The sequence below is a fragment of the Lathyrus oleraceus genome, chromosome 5 (assembly GCF_024323335.1).
Source record: "Lathyrus oleraceus cultivar Zhongwan6 chromosome 5, CAAS_Psat_ZW6_1.0, whole genome shotgun sequence".
In the NCBI taxonomy this organism is placed as follows: domain Eukaryota; kingdom Viridiplantae; phylum Streptophyta; class Magnoliopsida; order Fabales; family Fabaceae; genus Lathyrus; species Lathyrus oleraceus.
In genome coordinates, this window is record NC_066583.1 from 608,410,227 (window position 1) to 608,432,573 (window position 22,347).

Sequence of the window (22,347 nt, forward strand, 5' to 3'; positions counted from 1 at the left end):
ATTCATCAATATAGTTGAGGAGAATAGGACCAGTTAAATCATTGTTTGAAAAAACCTATGTAGTTGTAAGTTTGTGTTAATATTGTCAGAAATTGATTTAAAAAAACCTTTGTTGTTGGAAATTTGTGTTAACCTTGCTGAAGATGATATCATAGTTGCTAGTAGATGAGAAATCAGCAAAACAGGGGAAAATAGATGTTAATGGGTGAGAAAGTGAAGAAAAAGATGAATAGGTGAAGAGAAATGTGGAAGAATGGATGGGAAAGATGGATGTTTGCTGATTTGAGAAGAAGAATGGATGAGAAAGATTGATACTTCATGATTTGAGAAGAATGTGGAAGAAGAAAATTTGCGAAAAGAGAGAGAACGACAAATTTTTAGGTCAAAAGGTCCACCACTTGCGGATTTGAGTGAAGAGAGAACTGGAAATGACCTAAAGCATCACTAGCAGCTTTTATATTAGTCAAATAAAAGGGAAAAACATCAATTTGCCCTAAAAAATTCAAATTTATAATATTTCCCTCATCTTCACAATAGCAATGTGTAAACTGCTACAGAACCGCTATTGCGCCGCAAAAACTCCACAAATAGCAACCACTATTTCCGTTATCACGGATAGCAGTTAGCATGCCAAAAGCGTGGCACCGACGTCCTATAATGTTACACTATAGCGTGCTATCGACAACCTAGATCAAAAGTCAACGAAAAAGTTTAGGATGGATCTACCTTCCACATTTATCTCTCCGAGACTATATACCCCAAGCAAGCCCTCAAATTGATATACTTCCTACATGCCCATTTAGATCCCCTCTTATAATTTTAAATTCTCCTAGTGGCATTTCATGAATTAAGCCTTCTAAATCCTCCAAAAATTATACTTTAAAGTGTTCTTCGAATCTTATTTGAAGTGCGTAGGTACAAATAATATTAAATTTGTCTTCCTCCACTAAAAGCTTTATAAGTGTATCAAAGCTTAAAACCTAAATTGTCCAATTATTTCGCCTTTTCACACATACATTCAGTTTCATCGGCATATGAAATTAATCACCCTTATATTCATAGCTTCCACTATTTTATAAATCTTCCTATAAGAGTGCCTACATTCTATACTCCAAAATAAATCACTCTCATGAACTAGCTTCTTCGCCCACACTCGTTCCCAAAAACATGGGAACCCCTACTTATTTAATATTGATGATATAGATGGTAGTGCTAGTGCAACACCCTTGCTCATTTGACATTTTACTCACAACATCACAACATGACGAACATTATCCATGTCATAGAGATTCGACTAAGTTTATGTAGGTTGTCGATGGCCAAACATAACACAATCCTTCTATTTGAATTTGGCACCGGCTATGCATAGCAAGGCTAGCATTAAAATAAAGCCCAAAACTTCTTAGTAGTAAGTAAATAAATTATGACAGACTTAATCCTATTGAAACCACAATGCTGATTATTTATTTATAATGAGTTGACTCGCGCACAGACTTGTTTCCTGGATAGACATTGAATTGTATCATAATATCTGACACACATATAATGAGTTGACTAGCGAATTTATGAGTTCAATTACCTTAAACAAGTTGACATGTAAACATGCTGATTTTCTGGATACTTGGACGACTCAGACTAACTCAGGACAAACTCGCGGTTTTGATGTAAGTTCGCAAAGATTTTGAACAAGCCTAAGATTCAGCACAACATTGTTTCTTGAACTCATGATACATTACATCCTTCTCGTCTCTTGTCATCTCTGTGCTATATGCATGCAATCAGAAACAAGAAGAAATGGCAGAAGCTGTAAATGTAGAAAAGAAACAAGATGAAGAGACAGACATCTGAATGAAAGAAGAATTGGAGCATCTGTATGAAGGAAGAAGAAACAAGATTAACAGACAGAGACATTTATATGAAAGAAGAAGTGGAGCATCTGTGCGAAGGAAGAAGAAACAACATGTAGAAGAAACAAGATGAAGAGGCAGACACATCTGTGTGAAAGAAGAAGAGGAGCATCTGCATGAAGGAAGAAGAAACAATTCACTAGGGTTAATGGGCGATACTTTGTTGTCGGCTTGCTATGAAACACGGACACCTCTAGGAGTAGGCCATGTCCGACACTTTATGACACCCGTACGACACGTGTCGGAAAAGTCAGAGAAATGTCAGAAAAGTCAGACAAATGTCCACTAAAAAATAATTTTTTTCTTTGTTTAGACACTCTTTAAATCAATGATTGACACTCATAACACATATGTCAGACAAGTGACAAGTTAGACACGTGTTTCAAACAAAAATTTGTTTTTTCTTTGCTTTAACACATTTTTATACATATTTTGGACAAATCTCATAAAAATTTAAAATTATTAAATACGTATATTTAAGCAAATGTTAACAATAAAGAATTAAAATCATTGATTTTGATTAGAATATTTTCAACTTTTTTAATCATCGAGGGATAAATAAGCCGAAATACTCTCTTACATATAGCGGTGTCAGTGTCCTATGTTTTAATATTATCGGTGTCAGAGTGTCAGTGTCATATCCAGGTGTCCGTGCTTCATAGTCGGCTTGTGCTATTGGCTAAGAGTATTAGTTCTTGTTTTGCAAGTAAAATAGTGGGCCTAATAACTATCCTAGGTTTTTTGTGAACCTAGCTCTTTATTTATTATATGTATTATTTTTAACAAAATTTATACAGTTTTCGAAAAAGGTTGGCATGCTAGTTTTATTCAAATATAAAAATATAGCATTTTATTTTATATGTGTTAATTTTAAAAATTTTAATGTTATTATATTCAGTAGACTTTAAAGTCTACGGAACGATAAAGCTCAGATGAGTTTATGTAAATTCTTGAGTTTGACAACCATGAATTAGCATTTGTGTGAGGTCTAACTTAACCCTAACAAAATTGACTTGTAAATGAGGATTATCCACCAGTTATAAAAGCATGTTTAGGTCTTATCACATCCAATCCAATCTGGGACTCTTTAACATCCCCTCTCATGCTCAGGACCAGACATCTTGTGTGTCTAATGATCCAATATCGGGAGGCCCAATAAACCTGGATAGTAAATGATACCAACATATAAATTGGGTTATGGGAACAAAGAACACACTAATGTTGCACATACAAATACAGATTGGGTTAGATGCCATAGTGATCGACATCCCACTTCTGATTACTATGTCATTACCGGAGGAAATCTTATTTCTTGAAAAAGCAAGAAGCAAAGTGCTGTTGCTTGATTTTGTCTAGAGACAGAATACCGAGCTAAGGTCATCACTGCTATTAAACTTATTTGGCTTAAAAGTTGAAACAACTCCTTGATAAGTTTCGAGTCAATTGAGTCTCATTGTTACAACATCTTAAAATGCGAAATGGGTCTAACTCAACCCCTACAAAACTGTTGGCTTTGAGCAGAAACTGAACATACTCCATGGCTCATACACATGATAAAATAGAGAATTGAGAGCGAAAATACTTGAATAAAATGTGTATTTAATGAATCCCAAATTTACGCACAAATCAGTAACCAACTTGGGTTAAACATCACTAACTGAATTCAGGTACAGTTCTAACTGACATTCTGTTTTAGACTGTTTAGTTTTTACTAACTAGTTACTCTTAACTAATTAAACTAACCTGAATTATAAAATTAAATAAAAACGGGCATGGAAAATGAGGACTACCCATCACTTCAAACAAACTATAAAGTCATATATAAGTTTAAATGTTAAATTAAAAGAAATTAAATGATCACCTCAAAATGCACCTTTTAATTATTCCATCGCACTACTTTCATTCTTATTGGATTCCATATAAATACTGCATATAGTCACTTGCTAACTCTATATACACCTTATTTGGCTATTAAGTGCTCTATCTGGGTGACTTAAGACAAAATTTACAGTTTCTTTTTTAGCTTGATTTACAGTTCTTTGTTATGATTTACAGTTCATGCAACGATTTATAGTTCATGCAATTTGAACCGTGATTTGTTTTTAAAATTAATTGGAAAAGGAAGAAAATAAGTCATGGAACACAGACAATACAGTGGTTTCTCGTGTGAAATTGAATGGTAGGAGAGCTTATGAGATTGATTGGAAAACATCGAAGCAGTTATATAGGTGTAAAAACTGTTTAGCCTAAATGCCAATGAAGAGATAAGATTCTGAGAAGGTATGCATAATCATAGTACTTGCACATGTCAAGTATCATATTGCAGTTATAGACGTGAAAAAACTGTTTAGCATAAATGCAAATAGAGAGATAAGATTCTGAGAAGGCATGCATAATCATAATACATACTTGCATATGTCACGCATCATCTTTAGTCGTCTCCGCCAACTGAGCTTTTTCTTCTGACCGCTCAAATGTATCAAGTAATACAATGATCCCATCTCCATATATTCCGTAACCATAGATAAACGTGGAGGCTTTGTGCATGCACCAAGAAATAAGATAACTGCATATAATTTTATCACTATATAAATAACACCTATACTGAGAGGGAAAGATGCTACATGATATATTTATTTAACCAAACTTACATAATAATGTTACTTTTAATACTTATCAGTGAGGAATATTTTAATAAAGACAACAATTCAGAAGCCCTTTAATTAATTGCGATATGTATAAAACAAATATGCAAGATCAATGTTAAATCCAAAACTATGGAAGTAAATAGTTAAAATGTTGGAAAATACCATTAGGATGTCGGAGTCGGCTGGATGAAAACAAAAACATAAATTCAGAAGAAAACAGAAAGAGTCAGAACATGTTGGACACAACAGAAAAAGGCTAACAAGTTGCATATCAACAACCAAATACCTCAGAATAGATATTTCATTACAGAAATCTTCCATGTTTTCGGCAGTTAAATCTTGCTCTAGAAAAACCTTGATTGCAACATCTGTACCATTCCATATCCCACGAAAGACTTCTCCAAAGAAGCCTGAAAAAGAAGAAAAAAAATACATAAATGCTCAAGCAATGGTTAACTATGGCATTACTACATCATCCCTCAAGAACAAACCTTTGAATTAGCATTTGATCATGTGTCCCATAACCATGCCAAAACGATAAATCTATTTATTTTAAAGCTGAATAGCAGTTCTGCTTAAAATTGCACATAGCACATAATACTCCAACTAAAACTCAATATTTTCTAACAATGCAAATCTCCTCAAGACATTCCCCTCTTGTATCTATGGAAACTTAACTTGAAAGAATATTTCTTACTTACAATGAAGAGGTTTGTACAAGTATCTATATACATGTGAGACATAATATAAACAAGAATAAGATCCTATCATGATCCTAGTGCGTTAAATTTGATGAAAAATAAAGGATAGGACATCACAACTTCAATTGTATTGTGTTTGATTTTAAAATTACTGTACTAAACTAAATGGGGGAGACAAGGAACCGGACAAAACTTAGATTTTTGTTCCTCACTAAACCATGGGTCAACTTATTGTCCCAGAAAAGTGCTATCTAAAATACGTTTTTACTTTCCATTCAAAAAATATTCTCTTTCATCTCCTGTTGAGTGAAGGGGGGAAAATACGGAGATTCTATTATATAAGCTAAGAAACAAATTATATTATACAATCAACAACATTATTGCAAGAGAATATGCTAAAATAAAATATTCCTATCTATACAAAATTTCCTATATTTAAATATTAACACCCACCCTCAAGTTGAAGTTGAAGCTTATAAATTAAATGCACCAAACTTACTACATATAGAACTGATTCTAGGACCCCGCAAGGATTAAAATATCTGCCAATTGATCATTGGAATTGACAAAACTTGTGAGGATATCGCTTGATTCAATCTTCTCTCGGATAAAATGACAATCTATCTCAACATGTTCGTTCATCACATAAAAAAATAGATTTGAGGCAATATGCAATACAACTTGATTATCACAAATTAGAGTCATTGGTCTTGCCTCTTCAAATTGAAGTGCTCTTTGGAGTAACTCTTTCAACCAAATGAGCTCACGTGTTACTAATCTCATTGCCATGTATTATGACCGCGCATTAGATCCTGCAACTACAATTTATTTCTTACTCTTCTAAGATATCAAGTTTCCTCCAACAAGTACAACACCTAAAAGTGGAACGCCTATAATGGATGAGTATGCTCAATCAACATCCGAGTAGCCATATATCTTCCTATATAATTTATAAATGACCATTTTCCTAGAGCATATTTGATGTATTTCAGAATTCGGATTACAACAACCATATTCAGAATACATGTATGGACAAGTGATTGTGAGATAATTCAATTTTCCAACCAATCTCCTATGTAACCTTGAATCTAATTAGGTAACAATTTGACATTTGGATCCACAGGAGTATCAATTGATTTGTCATTCAATACACGTGTTTCTTCAAGAATATCCATATAGCATATTTCCTTTGTGAAATTACAACACTGTCCTTGAATTGGGCTAACTCAGAATTCGAATTTCAACATCCATATTCAAAGTAAATGATTGGACAAGTGATTGTGAGATAGTTCATTTTTCCAACCACTCTCCTATGTTACCCTGTTTCTAATTGAGGCTCTCACTCTGATTAGGTAGAAACTTGACATTTGGATCCATAAGTGTATCAACTAACTTGGCATTCAATAGACTTGTTTCTACAAGAATATCCATAGCATATTTCCTTTGTGAAATTACAACACCATCTTCGAATTAGGCTAACTCAATACCCAAAAAGTAACAAAGTTTACCAGTCTTTAGTCTGATCAGTAGTCTGCAACTGATCAGAAATATGTTTCAACGGGAGTATTCTAAGTTGATCACTACCAATTATGAAAATATTATCCACATAATCAATAAGATGCGCCATTTGGATTGAGTGACGATAAAAAAAAATGAAAGGTTGAGTTCACTATGAATCATACCAAACCATTGTACTATGTGCCAAATCTGTGAAACCAAGTTTGAGGAGATTGTTTAAGACCATAGAGAGACATGTGTAGCCAATAAACCATAGTAGATGGCTTCCCCAGAGAAACAAACTCAACCCAAGTTGTTGCTCCATATACACCACTTCCTCTCCAAGAGCACCATGCAAAAGGAGTCTAACATATGTTATTATGGCTAGAGGTGACGAAGTATCCCTATAATCCGACCCAAAAGTTTGAGTATATTCCTTAGCCACCAATCGGGCCTTAAATCGACTAATCTTACTATCTGAACCAACACTCATCGTATAAAACCAATGACAACCTACTAAAGACTCCCAGAGGATAGAAGAACTGTTACCAAGTATCACTTGGGATAGATGAATCATTTCCCAAGTATCACTGCTTTGAAGTACACAAATCTAGCTAATCATTACCAACCTCCCCTCAGGATGGGATAACTTCGCCTGGAGATTTAGGAATAGACACAAAAGCCATGGAAGACAAGCAAGTATAAATGCAAAGGAGAAAGATGATGATAACTCCAAGTAAATGAGGACATGGATTGTGAATAGGATGTATACTTTTACAAATAGCAATGGGAAGATTCAGAGTTGGATCTGGTAAAGGCACCGGTGGCAGGGGAGAGTCCGGAATGCCCTCAGAAACAGGTGCTAGAACATACACAGCAGACTGAGTTTTAAATATAAATAAAACTACTCAAAAATAGAGTAATTCATATCTACTTTTCTTTAAAATAACCAAGTGCAGCAGGAAAAATCATCAATAGAAGTAATAAATCTTAAACTAGCAAAACATATGCATCGCATACTAAACAAATTACATCTAATCCCACAATGTGCAAATCATATTACTTTTTACTATGATAACCCTGAGATTTAAAACTTACCAATCCCTACACGAGTTCCAACAGTTAACTCTGAGAAGTCAATATTCCATCCTTCATATGGCAATAAAGGTTTGCCATTGTACATTTGAGATTCAAGTACTTTATTCCAGGTCGACTCTGTTTCATCATTAACTCCGTATCTTGATAGCTCGCTTCTCTCAGAAGCTTGACTTCTATAGTCATGTGGTGAAGATGGTAATGACATTGCCTTTTGTGATGCTACTTGGTCACGCTGAAAAGAATATAAGCTAGGCCTTTCATCATGACCATCATGATGGAAATTTGACACCTACAATTGCAGAACGAGAATCATGCGTAAGATATTTAAATTAACTGAAAAATAAAAACCACCCTTCTCAAAAATAAAAGGGCCAAGACAAGCTTCATTTTAATTAGAGTAGCTAATCCAACTTTTTAAAGACCACAATAATAACCAATGATGATTGACAAACATAACTCACAAGACACCAACTTCAATGCAAACATGAATTTTAAACGAGTTGAGTTTGGAAAACCACAAATAGACCCCATGCATGACACCAGCATAAAAGAATGCGAGTATGGAATTAATTTGTCTTTACTTCTAGGTTAGAACAAAACTTTTTAAATTCAGAGTTATTAAGTGTTGAGAGAGAAGATAAATAAAAGGCCTGTGATGAAATTTTCTTCCAAACTACACAATGATGGATATTCTATATACCAAGACACATAAATCCAATCCAAAGATTTATAGTTACCCTAATTATTGATTTCTTGTAATTACATAATAATATACAACACATAATAAACCATAATTACCCTAAATCATGAGGAATTGGGAAATCAAATTATAAACCCGTTGACTCTCCTATAGATCCAAATGTTAACCTTCTCTTTGGTCAGGGGAGCCATTTACAGGGCTAGGATGGTATCAAAATTTAGGTGGTAAGCCAAATTACCATACTATCGCTATTGTTATTGATTTAGTGGTGATTCAATTTCATCAGCTTTCTCATGTAAGCATTGAGAAGTAACTGTTATTAATTTGAGACATGTTAAAGGATCTTATGGTCAAGTCAAGGTTTATTGAATGAAAATGGAGCTCTTTCCGAAGTGATTGGTTACTCATATACTGATTGGGTTCAATCTCCCTCTGGTAGAATATCCACTTCAGGGTACCATGTTCTTATAGAGGGCTATCTCGTCATCTCGAAGAACAAGCAGGAGATTGTTTCTAGATCTAGATTTGAGGATGAGTAGTAGTGTGTTATGGCCTTGGTATTATCTAGAGCAAGCAACTAAGTCGTGAATAGAAATTTATTAAACGAAGTTGTTTTGCAATAATCAAGCAAGATGCTCATCATATTGCTTTGTACCCGATTTCTCATGAGAGGACGGACCACAAATATTGAAGGCAAAGGTATTGAGCATAATATTAAACAAATAATCGGATCATATTTTCTAAAGGTAAATGCTACTTTATTTAACACATAGTTATAATGTGTGGTTTTTTGTTCGTTGTATTTCTTAGGATAGGTATTACTAAATCCGGTTTTAACCTATAAATCCCCCTCAAATATATAGTATTAGTGTAGAGTTTCGATCTTCATAGAACACAAGTATTTTTTTTTGCAATCTTGAAGGATAATTACAAAATGTCTACTAAAAAACATAATGCATTATTTTCCTAAAAGGAAAAGAAAAACAGCCTTAAGAATCATGACAATATATTGCTCTTTCTTGATTTTGTGATGAAACCAAACCCTAAGAGTAATACCAAAGGTCTTTTCTTGTTCTAAATTTTTCCATTGATTCCATGGTACCCGATCTTCTTTTCTTTTTTGTAAGACATAATAAATGACCAGATCAATGCCATATATCCTTCAAATGGCCATGAAATCCATCAGATTGAAATCTGTCTTTCAAGTACTGTTCACAATTCAAAAGAAGAAGAAAGTACTCCCTCCATCTCGTAAAACACTTGAGCTATGCACGGTGGTTCTTAAGAAAATAATTAGATGTGTTGATTTTAAGATAAAATTAGTATTATTAACTAAAATGTCCTTATTAAAAATGTCTTTATTAATTATAATTAGTGGAGTAGTTAAATAGAGTGAAAGTAAATAAATAAGGGTATAGTGGTGGGGAAAAATAAATGTTATATTAGACATTTATTTTGAGACAGAAAAAATGTAAATTTTTATCGGATATAGTTTTGAAACATGACAAAAGAAATGTTCAGTAACTATTAGGTTTCTATAAAAATATGCTCCATTATTAGCAAAAAAGAAAAACATACTTTTTTCTGAAGATTTGCATCACTAACTATATTGTTTGTAGAAGGGGACAATGAATTATCATCCACTCGCTCTCTCATAAGACGATTTTGCTTTAGTGTTTCATTCATTGCCCGTACGGCCCTGCAATGAATAGATCAAGAGTTATCAGCATTTGAAATACTTATAAATAAGCACAAAGATAGCATTCATGATTAATACAACAAATAACCATGCAGGTTGAAAGTTTTATATAAAGGATCATTAATGTACCTAACATAAGTATGGAATAATCAATACAGAATCAAATGATTCTGTTTGTACAGCTCATTAAGGATTATGATTAATGTAATTAATTAGCTATTATTTCCTGTTCTTTTCTGTAATTAGAATTAGCATTCATGGGAAATTAATTCCCCTGATTCTTAGGTCAGATTTCTCTTTCAAATCCTGCCTTATGCAGTCTATAAATATAGCATATGTAATTCTCATAAAACATAAGGAAATATACAATATATTTCTACATGGTATCAGAGCACGATCTGAACCATCCCTAACCTAGCGCCGCCAAACTATGGAGGATCCCAAATCTGATGAATCGCTCAAAGTGGAGACTGGATCATTTCCGACCAGTTCACACGAAGGGCTCACTCACCTCATCACAGGCCATAAATTAAATGGTCAAAACTATACCCAATGGGTAAGGTCAGTCAAGATCTTCCTCGAAGGAAAAGGAAGGGAAGGCTACACAACGGGGGATTCTAAATGTCCCGAAAAAGGAGACAAAAACTTTCAGAAATGGAAACTTGAGAACAGCCAAGTAATGTCATGGCTGCTCAATACCATGACAAACGAAATTGGTGAAAATTTCATGTTCTATGACACTGCAAAAGAGATATGGGATGCAGTGAAGGAAACATACTCAAATGTTGACAATACATCTGTCATATTTGAGATTAAAAGTATTCTTCATGACCTTCGACAGGGAGAATCTTCTGTTACCGAGTATTTTAATATACTTAACAAACACTGGCAGCAACTCGACATATATGAAGAGGTTACATGGTGTTGTACAGAAGATCAAAAGAAATATAAGGAGCTGGTGGAAAAAGATAGGATTTACAAGTTCCTATTAGGGCTAAACAAGGACCTAGATGAAGTTCGTGGAAGGATCCTTGGAACCAAACCACTTCTCAAAATTCGAGAAGCCTTTTCAGAAGTGAGAAGGGAAGAAAGCAGGAAGAAAATCATGTTGGGAACACCTAGCTCAGTTCTGTACAGCGAGAGCTCTGCAATGGCAGCAAGAGGGAATCAACCTCGGCCACCACAAAAGAAAACCCGCCCCTGGTGTGAACACTGCAAGAGACCAGGCCACACAAAGGAAACATGTTGGATCATACATGGAAAACCTTCAGAGACCAAATTTTTCAAAGGCAAGGAGGGAAGAGGTAACACAGCATTTAACAATCAAGAAGCTGAGGTATACTCTAACTCATCTCTTTTTAGCAAAGAACAAATGGAGGCTCTTCAAAAACTCCTTCAGCAAACCATGTTAACTGTAGAAAAAGGTGGTACTGCTGTAGTGGCTCAAAGAGGTAATTACTTACATGCTCTAAACACTAGTAAGGAAAAAATAAAATCATGGATTGTTGACTCAGGGGCTTCAGATCACATGACTGGAGATTTTACTTTGTTTAGTAGTTATTCTCCATGTCCCTATAACTATAATGTTCGAATAGCTGATGGTACACATTCTAAGGTCATGGGTAAAGGATCAATTATCATTTCATCAAATATTACACTTGACTCTGTTTTGTATGTGCCTAAACTGGATTGTAACTTGCTGTCTATTAGCAAGATTACAAGAGATTTGAAATGTGTTACTAAATTCTTCCCTAACTTGTGTGAATTTCAGACTTTGGAGTCGGGGAAGACGATTGGCAATGCTGAAGAGTGTGCTGGACTCTACCTCCTTCAAGTGGAAAAATCAGAAGAAAAACTCAAGAATAATTGTCATGTTGCAGCTGCAGTTTCAAGTGATAATAATCCTGTAATGATGTGGCACTACAGATTAGGCCACCCAAATTTCATATACTTGGAAAAAATGTTTCCCTCTTTATTCAATAAAAACAAGGAACATTTTCAGTGTGAAATTTGCCAATTGTCTAAACATACTCGAAACCATTACTCACCCCAATCTTATAAACCCTCAAAACCTTTTTCATTAATTCATAGTGATGTATGGGGACCATCACGAGTCCACAACATTACAGGCTCGAGATGGTTTGTCACCTTTATTGATGATCACACACGTGTTACCTGGGTGTTTCTAATGAAGGAAAAATCAGAAGTAGGGAGAATATTTGAAATTTATCATAAGATGGTACAAACACAATTCCAAAGCAATATTCAGATACTCAGAACTGACAATGGCCGTGAGTATTACAACCTTGCTCTAAGTTCCTATCTTCAAAAGGTTGGAATTGTTCACCAAAGCTCGTGTGTGGACACTCCCCAACAAAATGGAGTTGCGGAAAGGAAGAATAGACACCTTTTGGAAGTGACTAGATCAATCATGTTAGCCACAAATGTCCCACAACACTTTTGGGGAGAAGCTGTCCTTTCAGCAACTCACCTTATAAATCGAACACACTCCCGTATCCTTAACTTTAAGACCCCACTCTCCACACTTCAAAACCTATTTCCAACCAGCAAAATCTTTTCCTCTATTCCATTAAAAATATTTGGATGCTCAACTTTTGTCCATAACCTCAACCCTCACCGAAGCAAATTAGACCCAAAATCCATCAAATGCATTTTTCTTGGTTACTCTCCTCACCAAAAGGGATATAGGTGTTACTCTCCCCATACCAAAAAATTTTACCACACTATGGATGTAACCTTCTTTGAAAATCAACCCTATTACACCAAAACTGGTATTCAGGGGGAGCATATAGAAAATTCAGAATACCAACTTTTGCCTCTTGAACTAACCGAACATGACAAAATCATACCAAACCAAACCGGCAACACTCAATCAGCTGAACCTATGCCTACACCAGCTGAAAAATTACCAGACCAGACCTCAAACATTCAGCCGAGTGAAAGGACAACAGAAGTTGTGACGGAAACAGAACCAATTATAGTTTCAACCACATCTCAACAGGATTGTGATCCAAAAACAGGCAAGTGGAAGGGTTTTTGTTATAAAAGGAAGGAGGTAGAGTCAAGCAAAGCTCCAATGCAAGGCCATGAGTCAAACCAGACTCTAGAAAATGAAGTTCCCACAGGTAATATTCTTCCTAACTCTAAACATGTTGATACAATAGATATTGATATTCCTATTGCTATGAGAAAAGGGGTTAGAACTTGCACTAAACACCCTATTGAAAAATATATCTCCTATGGAAAACTATCACAAAGTTACAGGTCCTTTGTAGCAGCTGTTGACAACTTAGAAATTCCAAATAATATTCAAGAAGCATTGCAGAAACCTGAATGGGCAGCAGCTGTAACAGAAGAAGTTCAAGCACTTGTAAGAAATGACACATGGGAGATCACTGCTATACCAGAAGGGAAGAAAGCAGTAGGATGCAAGTGGATATTTTCAATTAAACACAATGCTGATGGGAGTATAAACAGGTACAAAGCTCGGTTGGTTGCAAAGGGGTTCACACAATCATATGGGGTGGATTATGAGGAGACTTTTGCACCTGTTGCGAAGCTCAATTCTGTCCGGGTTCTACTATCTTTGGCAGCAAATCTAGATTGGCCCCTACACCAACTAGACATAAAGAATGCATTTCTAAATGGAGAGTTAGAAGAAGAGGTATATATGCAAATTCCTCCGGGACTTGAATCACCTGGAACCGCCAACATGGTGTGTCGACTTTGCAAATCTCTATATGGCCTCAAACAATCACCAAGGGCATGGTTTGATAGACTAACAAAAGTTGTCAAGCAAGATGGTTTTGTTCAATGTCAAACAGACCATACCATGTTTGTCAAGCACTCTTTGGATGGGAAGATAGCTTTGTTTATTGTCTATGTTGATGATATCGTTATTACGGGAGACGATGATGAACAAGTCAACCAGTTAAAGAAACTTCTAGCAAAAGAATTTGAAGTCAAAGACTTGGGACAACTCAAGTATTTTCTAGGGATGGAAATTGCACGAACAAAGAATGGTATTTCAGTTTCTCAAAGGAAGTACACTCTGGATTTACTTCAAGAAACAGGTATGCTTGGATGCAAAGCTGCCAATACTCCCATAGAACAAGTAAAAAGGAGTGAAGATGAGAATGTACTGGCTAATAAAGATAGATATCAAAGTCTAGTCGGAAAACTAATCTATCTAACTCACACCAGACCAGACATTGGTTTTGCTGTAAGCATGGCTAGTCGTTATATGTCAAATCCAACTGAAACTGACATGAGAAATGTGAACAGAATTCTCCAGTACCTGAAAGGTACGCCAGGCCGAGGACTTTATTTTCAAAAGAACTCAAACAGAGGCATTGAAGTCTACACCGATTCTGATTGGGCAGGATGTTTATCTGACAGGAAATCAACTACAGGCTACTGCACATTTGTATGGGGTAATATGGTAACTTGGAGAAGCAAGAAACAATCTGTTGTGGCTAGGAGTAGCGCAGAAGCAGAATTCAGAGCTATGTCACAAGGTATTTGTGAAGGAATTTGGCTTAAGCGAATGCTAGATGAGATCAAAATTCCTACCAATCACCCCATGAAGATATTATGTGATAACAAGGCTGCTATTAGCATTGCTAAGAACCCGGTACAGCATGATAGAACAAAGCATGTGGAGATAGACCGACACTTCATCAAGGAGAAAATTGATCATGAAATTATAAGTGTTAATCATATTCCATCATGCCAGCAAACTGCAGACATTCTAACAAAAGCCCTTCCAAGGAACATATACGAGAATATCAGATCCAATCTGGGTATGATAGACATCTACCACCCAGATTGAGGGGGAGTATGGAATAATCAATACAGAATCAAATGATTCTGTTTGTACAGCTCATTAAGGATTATGATTAATGTAATTAATTAGCTATTATTTCCTGTTCTTTTCTGTAATTAGAATTAGCATTCATGGGAAATTAATTCCCCTGATTCTTAGGTCAGATTTCTCTTTCAAATCCTGCCTTATGCAGTCTATAAATATAGCATATGTAATTCTCATAAAACATAAGGAAATATACAATATATTTCTACAATAAGTATGTATTATAATCATGCATTCTCTGCATTAGTTACTTGGCAAGCCAGCATTAGTTACTTGGCAAGCCAGCAGGAACAGATAAATAAAAGCCCTCTACTCATAATAATCTATCAAATTCGTTCATTTTGAAGTTGAGCAAATTTACAAGGGTTGGAATTTCCGCCTTCATTGCAGTTCGCCCCTAGTCACCTAGATTGCGGCATTTGACTTGCCTTCATTGCAGTCTCCAACACCTTCATTGCGTTGGGTTTGAAGGGGATTTAGTCCCACATTGCTTAGAGATATGGCTTGTGAAGTGTTAATAAAGCTTGGGAACCTTCACCTTACAAGTCGATTTTGTAAGGATGAGTTAGGCTCAGTTACACATTCTAAGATGGTACTAAAGCCTATCTTAGATCACTTGTAGGGTTTCCCGCATCGTCCATGCTTCGGCCTCATTGAGGCCCGACACCTTCATTGCGGCATTTCCCTAGTCGCCTAAATTGTGGCATTTGACTAGCCTCCATTGCAGCCTCCAACACCTTCATATTGTGCTGTCTTGGGCAACCCTCAACTTACAAACCGGTTTTGTATGAACGAGTTAGACCCAACTCACACATTCTAAGAACAAGAACAAGCAAATGCAATCATGACCCAAAGTCTGATTTTTTGCATATAAGCCTTTATAGAAAATATGGAAGGGTGCAAAGTCACAAGAATAAGGAATCCTCTAAAAACAGATGAAAAAAGAAAAGAACAAATAAAAACATTATGATAGAAACTGATACTAAACAATAAAATTTAATAGTAATTACAATGAGTTTCCAAGAAATTTGAGAGTCTTATCTCTCCCAATAACCACTCACTAATTCCCAGATAATAACTTTTCCCTATCTTCCCTTATATACTTTAAACATAAACACAGAAATAACTCTACACTAACCACTCTTAATAGTATGATAACTCTCCATTAATCACTCTTAATAATATAATAATTGCTATTTGAAAACATAACCACTCTTTATATATATAATTGCTATTTGAAAACATAATTGCTAAGTTATATGAAAAGTCTAACCATACTCCGCCCCTAAAGATTCACCTTGTCAGGTGAAAGAAATACACAGTAGAAAAATGTATCCTCCTAGATCCCAAAATTCGAAATAGAAAAATTGAGTTGTACATGAAATAGGAAAATTCTCATTAGGATCAAATTGCTTGCTAATGGCAGTCATCTCATGACCAGTTGTTTGTGTGATGGCGATACCGGCAGTGGAACTTTCTCATTACCAGACTTTATCTTAGGAATATCAGTAAACACTACCGTGCCGATGTCGGGTGATTTTGATAATGGAGGTTGTTGGCCTAAGTCTAACCATTCCGGTAGTGTCCTCTCATTTGGTTCTTCATTCTCTATTGAATCAATTTCTGACCCAAATTTCTTGAGAATTACATTTTCAAAATTTCCCCAAGTGGAACTTGGATTGACCAAAATCCATAATTGGTACCATGTGAGCACTTCACCACTCATCCACTGTGCAATTTTTAGTTTTTGATCTTCTTTTTTACATACACCTCCTGCATCAATATATTTCTCAACCTTGATCATCCATCCAACAACAACCCTTCCTTTAAAGATTGGTATTTCTAATCATAACTCTTTGAGTTCTCTTCTCCAATCTCTAATCTCTTTCAACACATCATCAACAAGGTCAAGCATTCCTTCCATTCTTGATGACAACTCCATTTATTCTCTGTTTTTTTTTCCTCTCCCGGATCAGAAGTGCTCTGATACCGGTTGATAGAAACTGATACCAAACAATAAAATTTAATAGTAATTACAATGAGTTTTCAAGAAATTCGAGAGCCTTGGATCTCTCCCTTCCCAAATGTTCGAGAGTTGGGTCTCTCCCAATAACCACTCACTAATTCCTAGATAATAAACTCTCCCCTATCTTCCCTTATATACTTTAAACATAAACACAAATAACTCTGCACTAACCAATCTTAATAGTATGATAACACATTATTTTCATATCAGGTAAAGAAAACTCTTGCAATGAGCTTTTAGCTCAATTAACACTGAGCCACTTGGGTGTGACAACAATATAAATCTTTAAATGGAGAGAGTGGAATGGAACACAATGGAATGGAGTAAAATGAAGAAGAATGGAGTGGAATGGAACGGAATAGAGATTTTATTCCATTGTTTAGATATTTTATGTCGGAGCAGAACAAATTTCTCATTCCATCCAAATCAAAGGGGAAGAAAAGTGGTAAGTGATGAAATGGAATGGAATAGATATCACTCGACTCCATTTTGCTCCGTCCAATTTCAAATAACCCAAATAATGCAATTTAATTATATTCCATCACATACCCACTCCATCCCACCACATTCCATCAATACAAACAAGCCTAAAGGTTTAATCCTCTACTAGATCACCTATCTCCCTCCCTGTGACCTGCCCATATACAGCACCTATCTCCCTCCCTGTGACCTGCCCATATACAAAACCGGGAGATAAATATTGCGACAAATTTCTTGTATTGCACTCATGCCGAATGCATCACACATCACAAAAAGCACTCTCCAAATTGCCTTGGTTGAAATAGAGTAAGAAAAAGCAGTTCAGTTCAATAAGATCGTAACCCCCACCCACACACAAAAACTTGACAAGTCTAGAGAGGATGAAATGTATTAGGCAACCACGCATACCCCAAAAGTCAGGAGATGACGGTTCAGTGAACAAAAGATGTCTCTAACAAGCAAGCAGCAGCAGCATTTGACAATGCTCCACTTTTAACAGAAAGAAAACTAAAAAGCCATAAATGAGTAATATCCAACTTCAAATGGCATAAGACATTATGTTTGCAAGTATGTTTACTCCAGCCTCCAAGTGGCCAGAATCTTATGAACCTACTCTATAGATAAGAATAACTAGTCCTGAGTCTCCTGACCTAATCCTCTGCAAACCATTCATGAGTTATGAGACCCAACAGTTTTTTTTCTACTGATCAATAAGATTACGCGAGTAACAGTTTGAAATTTGTAACAGAATCTTTTATTAACCTAACAGAAAACTCAGCAACTAACTAAAAGAGAAAAAGAAAACAGAAGTCCTAAACTTGAACAATCTAATGCAAAATATAACATGTAGAAGTTTTTTGATAAATCAAAAGTTGATTAACTAGATACATACGCAAGAGCATATTTAGTTAACAGAATGATCCAGAGAAATTATCGTCTTTAAGACATGAAGGAATTGACATGAGCATTCAAATGTCCAAAAAACAAAAGGAAACATGTTGAAGGCAACTAGCTAAAAAATTAAAAAGCAGAAATTTACTCAATTTCAAAAACAACACACAATGAAAGGGCAACACACTCCACAAATAAGCAAATACAAATCCAGAAGCATTATGGAACGACAATCAACCTTACGATATCATCCCCAATCTCTGGTGTAATGCTGATGCTTCTTCGTCGTATCCTACGGACTTCTGATGAGGATGCGCCATCTGATCTATAGCTGGATCTGAGAAACGAATAAACACCTCATAAGTCATATTTACATAATTAGATGATAAAGAACAAGGACAAAAAATTGGTAGATAATCCCACAATTGTTTAAAGCATACAATAAACAAGGGATGGTAATTTGGTAAATGTCAGCCAACATAGTCTTATATTCCTTAAAATCCCATCCAATTTAACAAAACTATTTGAAACCGAAAGGAACACTCGCATCAAGGAACATAAATATGAAAATAATGTCTCAGCAACAACTTGAACAACAAATTTATGAGCAGAGAAAAACAAGTCTAGAGTGATGATAGTAAAGGTGATGATTACAATTTACGTCTTTCTTTTTCTACTTTTATTTACTTGTTTGTTTAGCTTTAGGCCTTGTCAGTTTTGATGGTAGCACTTCAGACTTGAGCTGGTACACTTTGAATATGAAGATATTAAAGATTAACAAATACACAAGTTTTTAAGCAAAATTCTTAGAAGTTTACAATATTTTGTGGCCTCTACAAAAAAATGCAAATAACTAAAATATCAAATATATAGATTCCATAGCTCAAGTAGATTCCTCACAAACCAAAAGAAGGATCTCATGTTTCATAAATTTGTTTTGATGAATTTCATCACAGATTTTTATTTAATGAGTTCGATTACACCTCAAGTAGCAAATCAAATGATAAAGGACTATGCAAACGCTGTGTATATTACTATGTTTGCATCATATAAATAAATATCAGTTATCACTTAGCACCATGTCTTGACCAAAGTGAAAAGAGAAAAGGTCGTAAAATTCAAGCATATAAATTGATAAGTAGTTTCATAAAAACAAAATAAAAGTGAAAAACATGACATGATAGTACAAGCCTGGATAAAGAAAAGATTGTTAGCACGTTGTTTTTATTCAAACATAGTAGCAATCCAAAAAAACAAATAGTTAGCAGCCAGTCAATAGAGTACAAGCTCAGTTGCATTTGTACAGTGCCAATATTTGTTTTCGCAAAAGCTTGTCTCTTTTAGCTTTTGCCAAAACCCTGGTTTGGAAATTCCAAACACCAAACCAAATAAACGTATAGTATGATAATGCTGACAAAAACATGCAACGCCTTATAGATAAAGAAAAGATTGTTAGTATAGAAATATGTTTTTCTATTTTGTATATTCTGTAACACGGTACATATGAGGTATTTATAGAATATGAATTACACTAGGAAATAGGGGTAATTATTCTTCCTATAAATGCTAATCCTAAATAAGGTAAGAATAGAATAATACAGTTAATTACTATTTAATTGCAATTTAAATCCAGCCATAATGAGCTGTACGACAGAATCTATTTTGATTTTGTGCTAATATTCAACACTCCCCCTCAAGCTAGCATGAATACATCGTTCATAGCAAGCTTGCACACCATGTTATCATACAGTCTCTTTAGAAGACTTTTTGTGAGAACATCTACTACTTGACTTTTGGTGGGTATGTAGGACATACAAATCTCACCGCTGTCAATTTTTTCTTTGATGAAATGCTTGTCCACTTCAACATGCTTCGTCCTGTCATGTAGGACAGGATTATGGGCAATAGAAATAGCAGCCTTATCATCGCAGTAAACTTTAATTGGAGTTGGGCCAAAAAACTTCAATTCTTCCATGAATTTTTTGATCCATAATACTTCACAAAAACCATGGGCCACAGATCGGAATTCAGCTTCTGCACTGCTCCTGGCTACAACATTTTGTTTTTTGCTCCTCCGTGTAACTAGATTTCCACCTACAAAAATACAGTATCCTGAGGTAGACCTTCTATCATTTATATTACCTGCCCAATCAGCATTTGTATAGGCTTCAACCTGGATATGCCCTCTATTTCTGAATATCAGTCCCTTTTCCTGGAGTACCTTTCAAATATCTTAATATTCTGAAAATAGCTTCAAAGTGGGCTGCCCCTGGTGCATGTATAAATTGGCTTATTACACTTACTGCAAAGGCTATATCTGGCCTTGTATGTGACAGATAAAATAGTCTTCCAGCCAATCGTTGATAACGTTCTTTATCTACTATTTCATCTTCAGCAACTGACTTTAGTTTCACATTGGGATCCATTGGTGTTTCTACTGCTTTACACCCTGTCATCCCTGTTTCTGCAAGTAAATCGAGTATATACTTGCGCTGGTTGAGAAAAATTCCTTCTTTAGATCTTGCGAACTCCATCCCAAGAAAGTATTTTAACTTTCCAAGATCCTTGATATCGAACTCAACCTCAAGTCTTCTCTTCAGATCACTAAATGCTTTGACGTCATCTCTTATAATAATAATGTCATCAACATACACTATTAACATAGCAATCTTACCTTCTCATGAGTGTTTAAAGAACATAGTGTGATTTGCTTGACTTTGGGTGAAGCCATGTCTCTTAACAACACTTCCAAATCTCTCAAACCAAGCCCTTGGCAATTGTTTCAATCCGTATAAGGATTTTCTCAATCTGCATACTTTGTTTCTTCCAAGATTTTTTTCAAATCCAGGAGGTAAACTCATATATACTTCTTCATGTAATTCACCATTTAAGAAGGCATTTTTAACATCATATTGATATAGTGTCCAGTTGAAATTTCCTGCAAGAGAAAGAAGAATTTTGATAGAATTGATCTTAGCAATCGGGGCAAAAGTCTCTTGGTAATCAATACCATGAGTTTGAGTAAATCCTTTTGCTACTAATCTCGCTTTGTATCTTTCCACACTTCCATCAGCCTTGCATTTGACTGTAAAGACCCACTTACACCCTACTGCCTTTCTATCTTGTGATAGATCAGTGATACTCCAAGTGTTATTTTTGTTTAGAGCATCCTTCTCTTCTTTCACCGCTAATTTCCAATTCGGATCACTTAATGCTTCCTGAATAGTTCTGGGCACAAACAAATTAGAAATCCTAGACACATATGCCTTGTGGGTGTGTGATAGTGTGTCATATGACAAGTAATTAGACATAGGATGTTTAGTGCACATACGAGAACCTTTCCTCTCAGCAATTGGGACATCGAGGTCAGGAATATTTTTTCTCACAGAAATTGGAAGATTATTATAAGGAAAAGACAAATCAAATAAATCATTGGATGAGTAAGAAGGATTACCAGATGAAGAACTAGAAGACAGATTATCTGCAGGACCTTCACTTGGTAAATCAGATTGGATTTCTACTGGAGAGACAATAGGGTTTGCACCACCTTTGTGGATTTTTTTTCGAACATACACTTTAAGTTCAGGATTATCATCCTTAATCAATGTTTCTCCCCCTATTTCAGATTCTATTATCTTAGCACTTGGGTGATTTGTAGTCATAATATCATCTAGAGCAGGCAAAGTTTCCCAAAAATTATCTTCTTTATTATCATATTGACTCTCCCCCTGAAGAGAATTTTAAAAAAAAGGTTGATTTTCAACAAAGTGAACATCCATGCTTTCAAAAAAATTCTTTGTAACTGGGTT

General features: G+C 35.3%; 1 protein-coding gene across 4 annotated transcripts in view; it reads right to left on the reverse strand.

Annotated features, from left to right (window-relative positions):
- Positions 1 to 22,347, reverse strand: part of LOC127086992 (serine/threonine-protein kinase EDR1) — a 34,192-nt gene that overhangs the window by 2,678 nt on the left and 9,167 nt on the right. For 3 of the 4 annotated variants that reach the window (XM_051027822.1, XM_051027819.1, XM_051027820.1), the window contains 6 exons: positions 18,777 to 18,875; positions 10,130 to 10,250; positions 7,852 to 8,140; positions 4,842 to 4,965; positions 4,718 to 4,737; positions 4,317 to 4,473 (listed from right to left, as the gene is read on the reverse strand). In XM_051027822.1, the coding sequence (XP_050883779.1) occupies positions 4,317 to 4,473; positions 4,718 to 4,737; positions 4,842 to 4,965; positions 7,852 to 8,140; positions 10,130 to 10,250; positions 18,777 to 18,875 (810 nt within the window). The remainder of the gene's footprint in view (positions 1 to 4,316; positions 4,474 to 4,717; positions 4,738 to 4,841; positions 4,966 to 7,851; positions 8,141 to 10,129; positions 10,251 to 18,776; positions 18,876 to 22,347) is intronic. The other variant, XM_051027823.1, reaches the window with a different exon arrangement.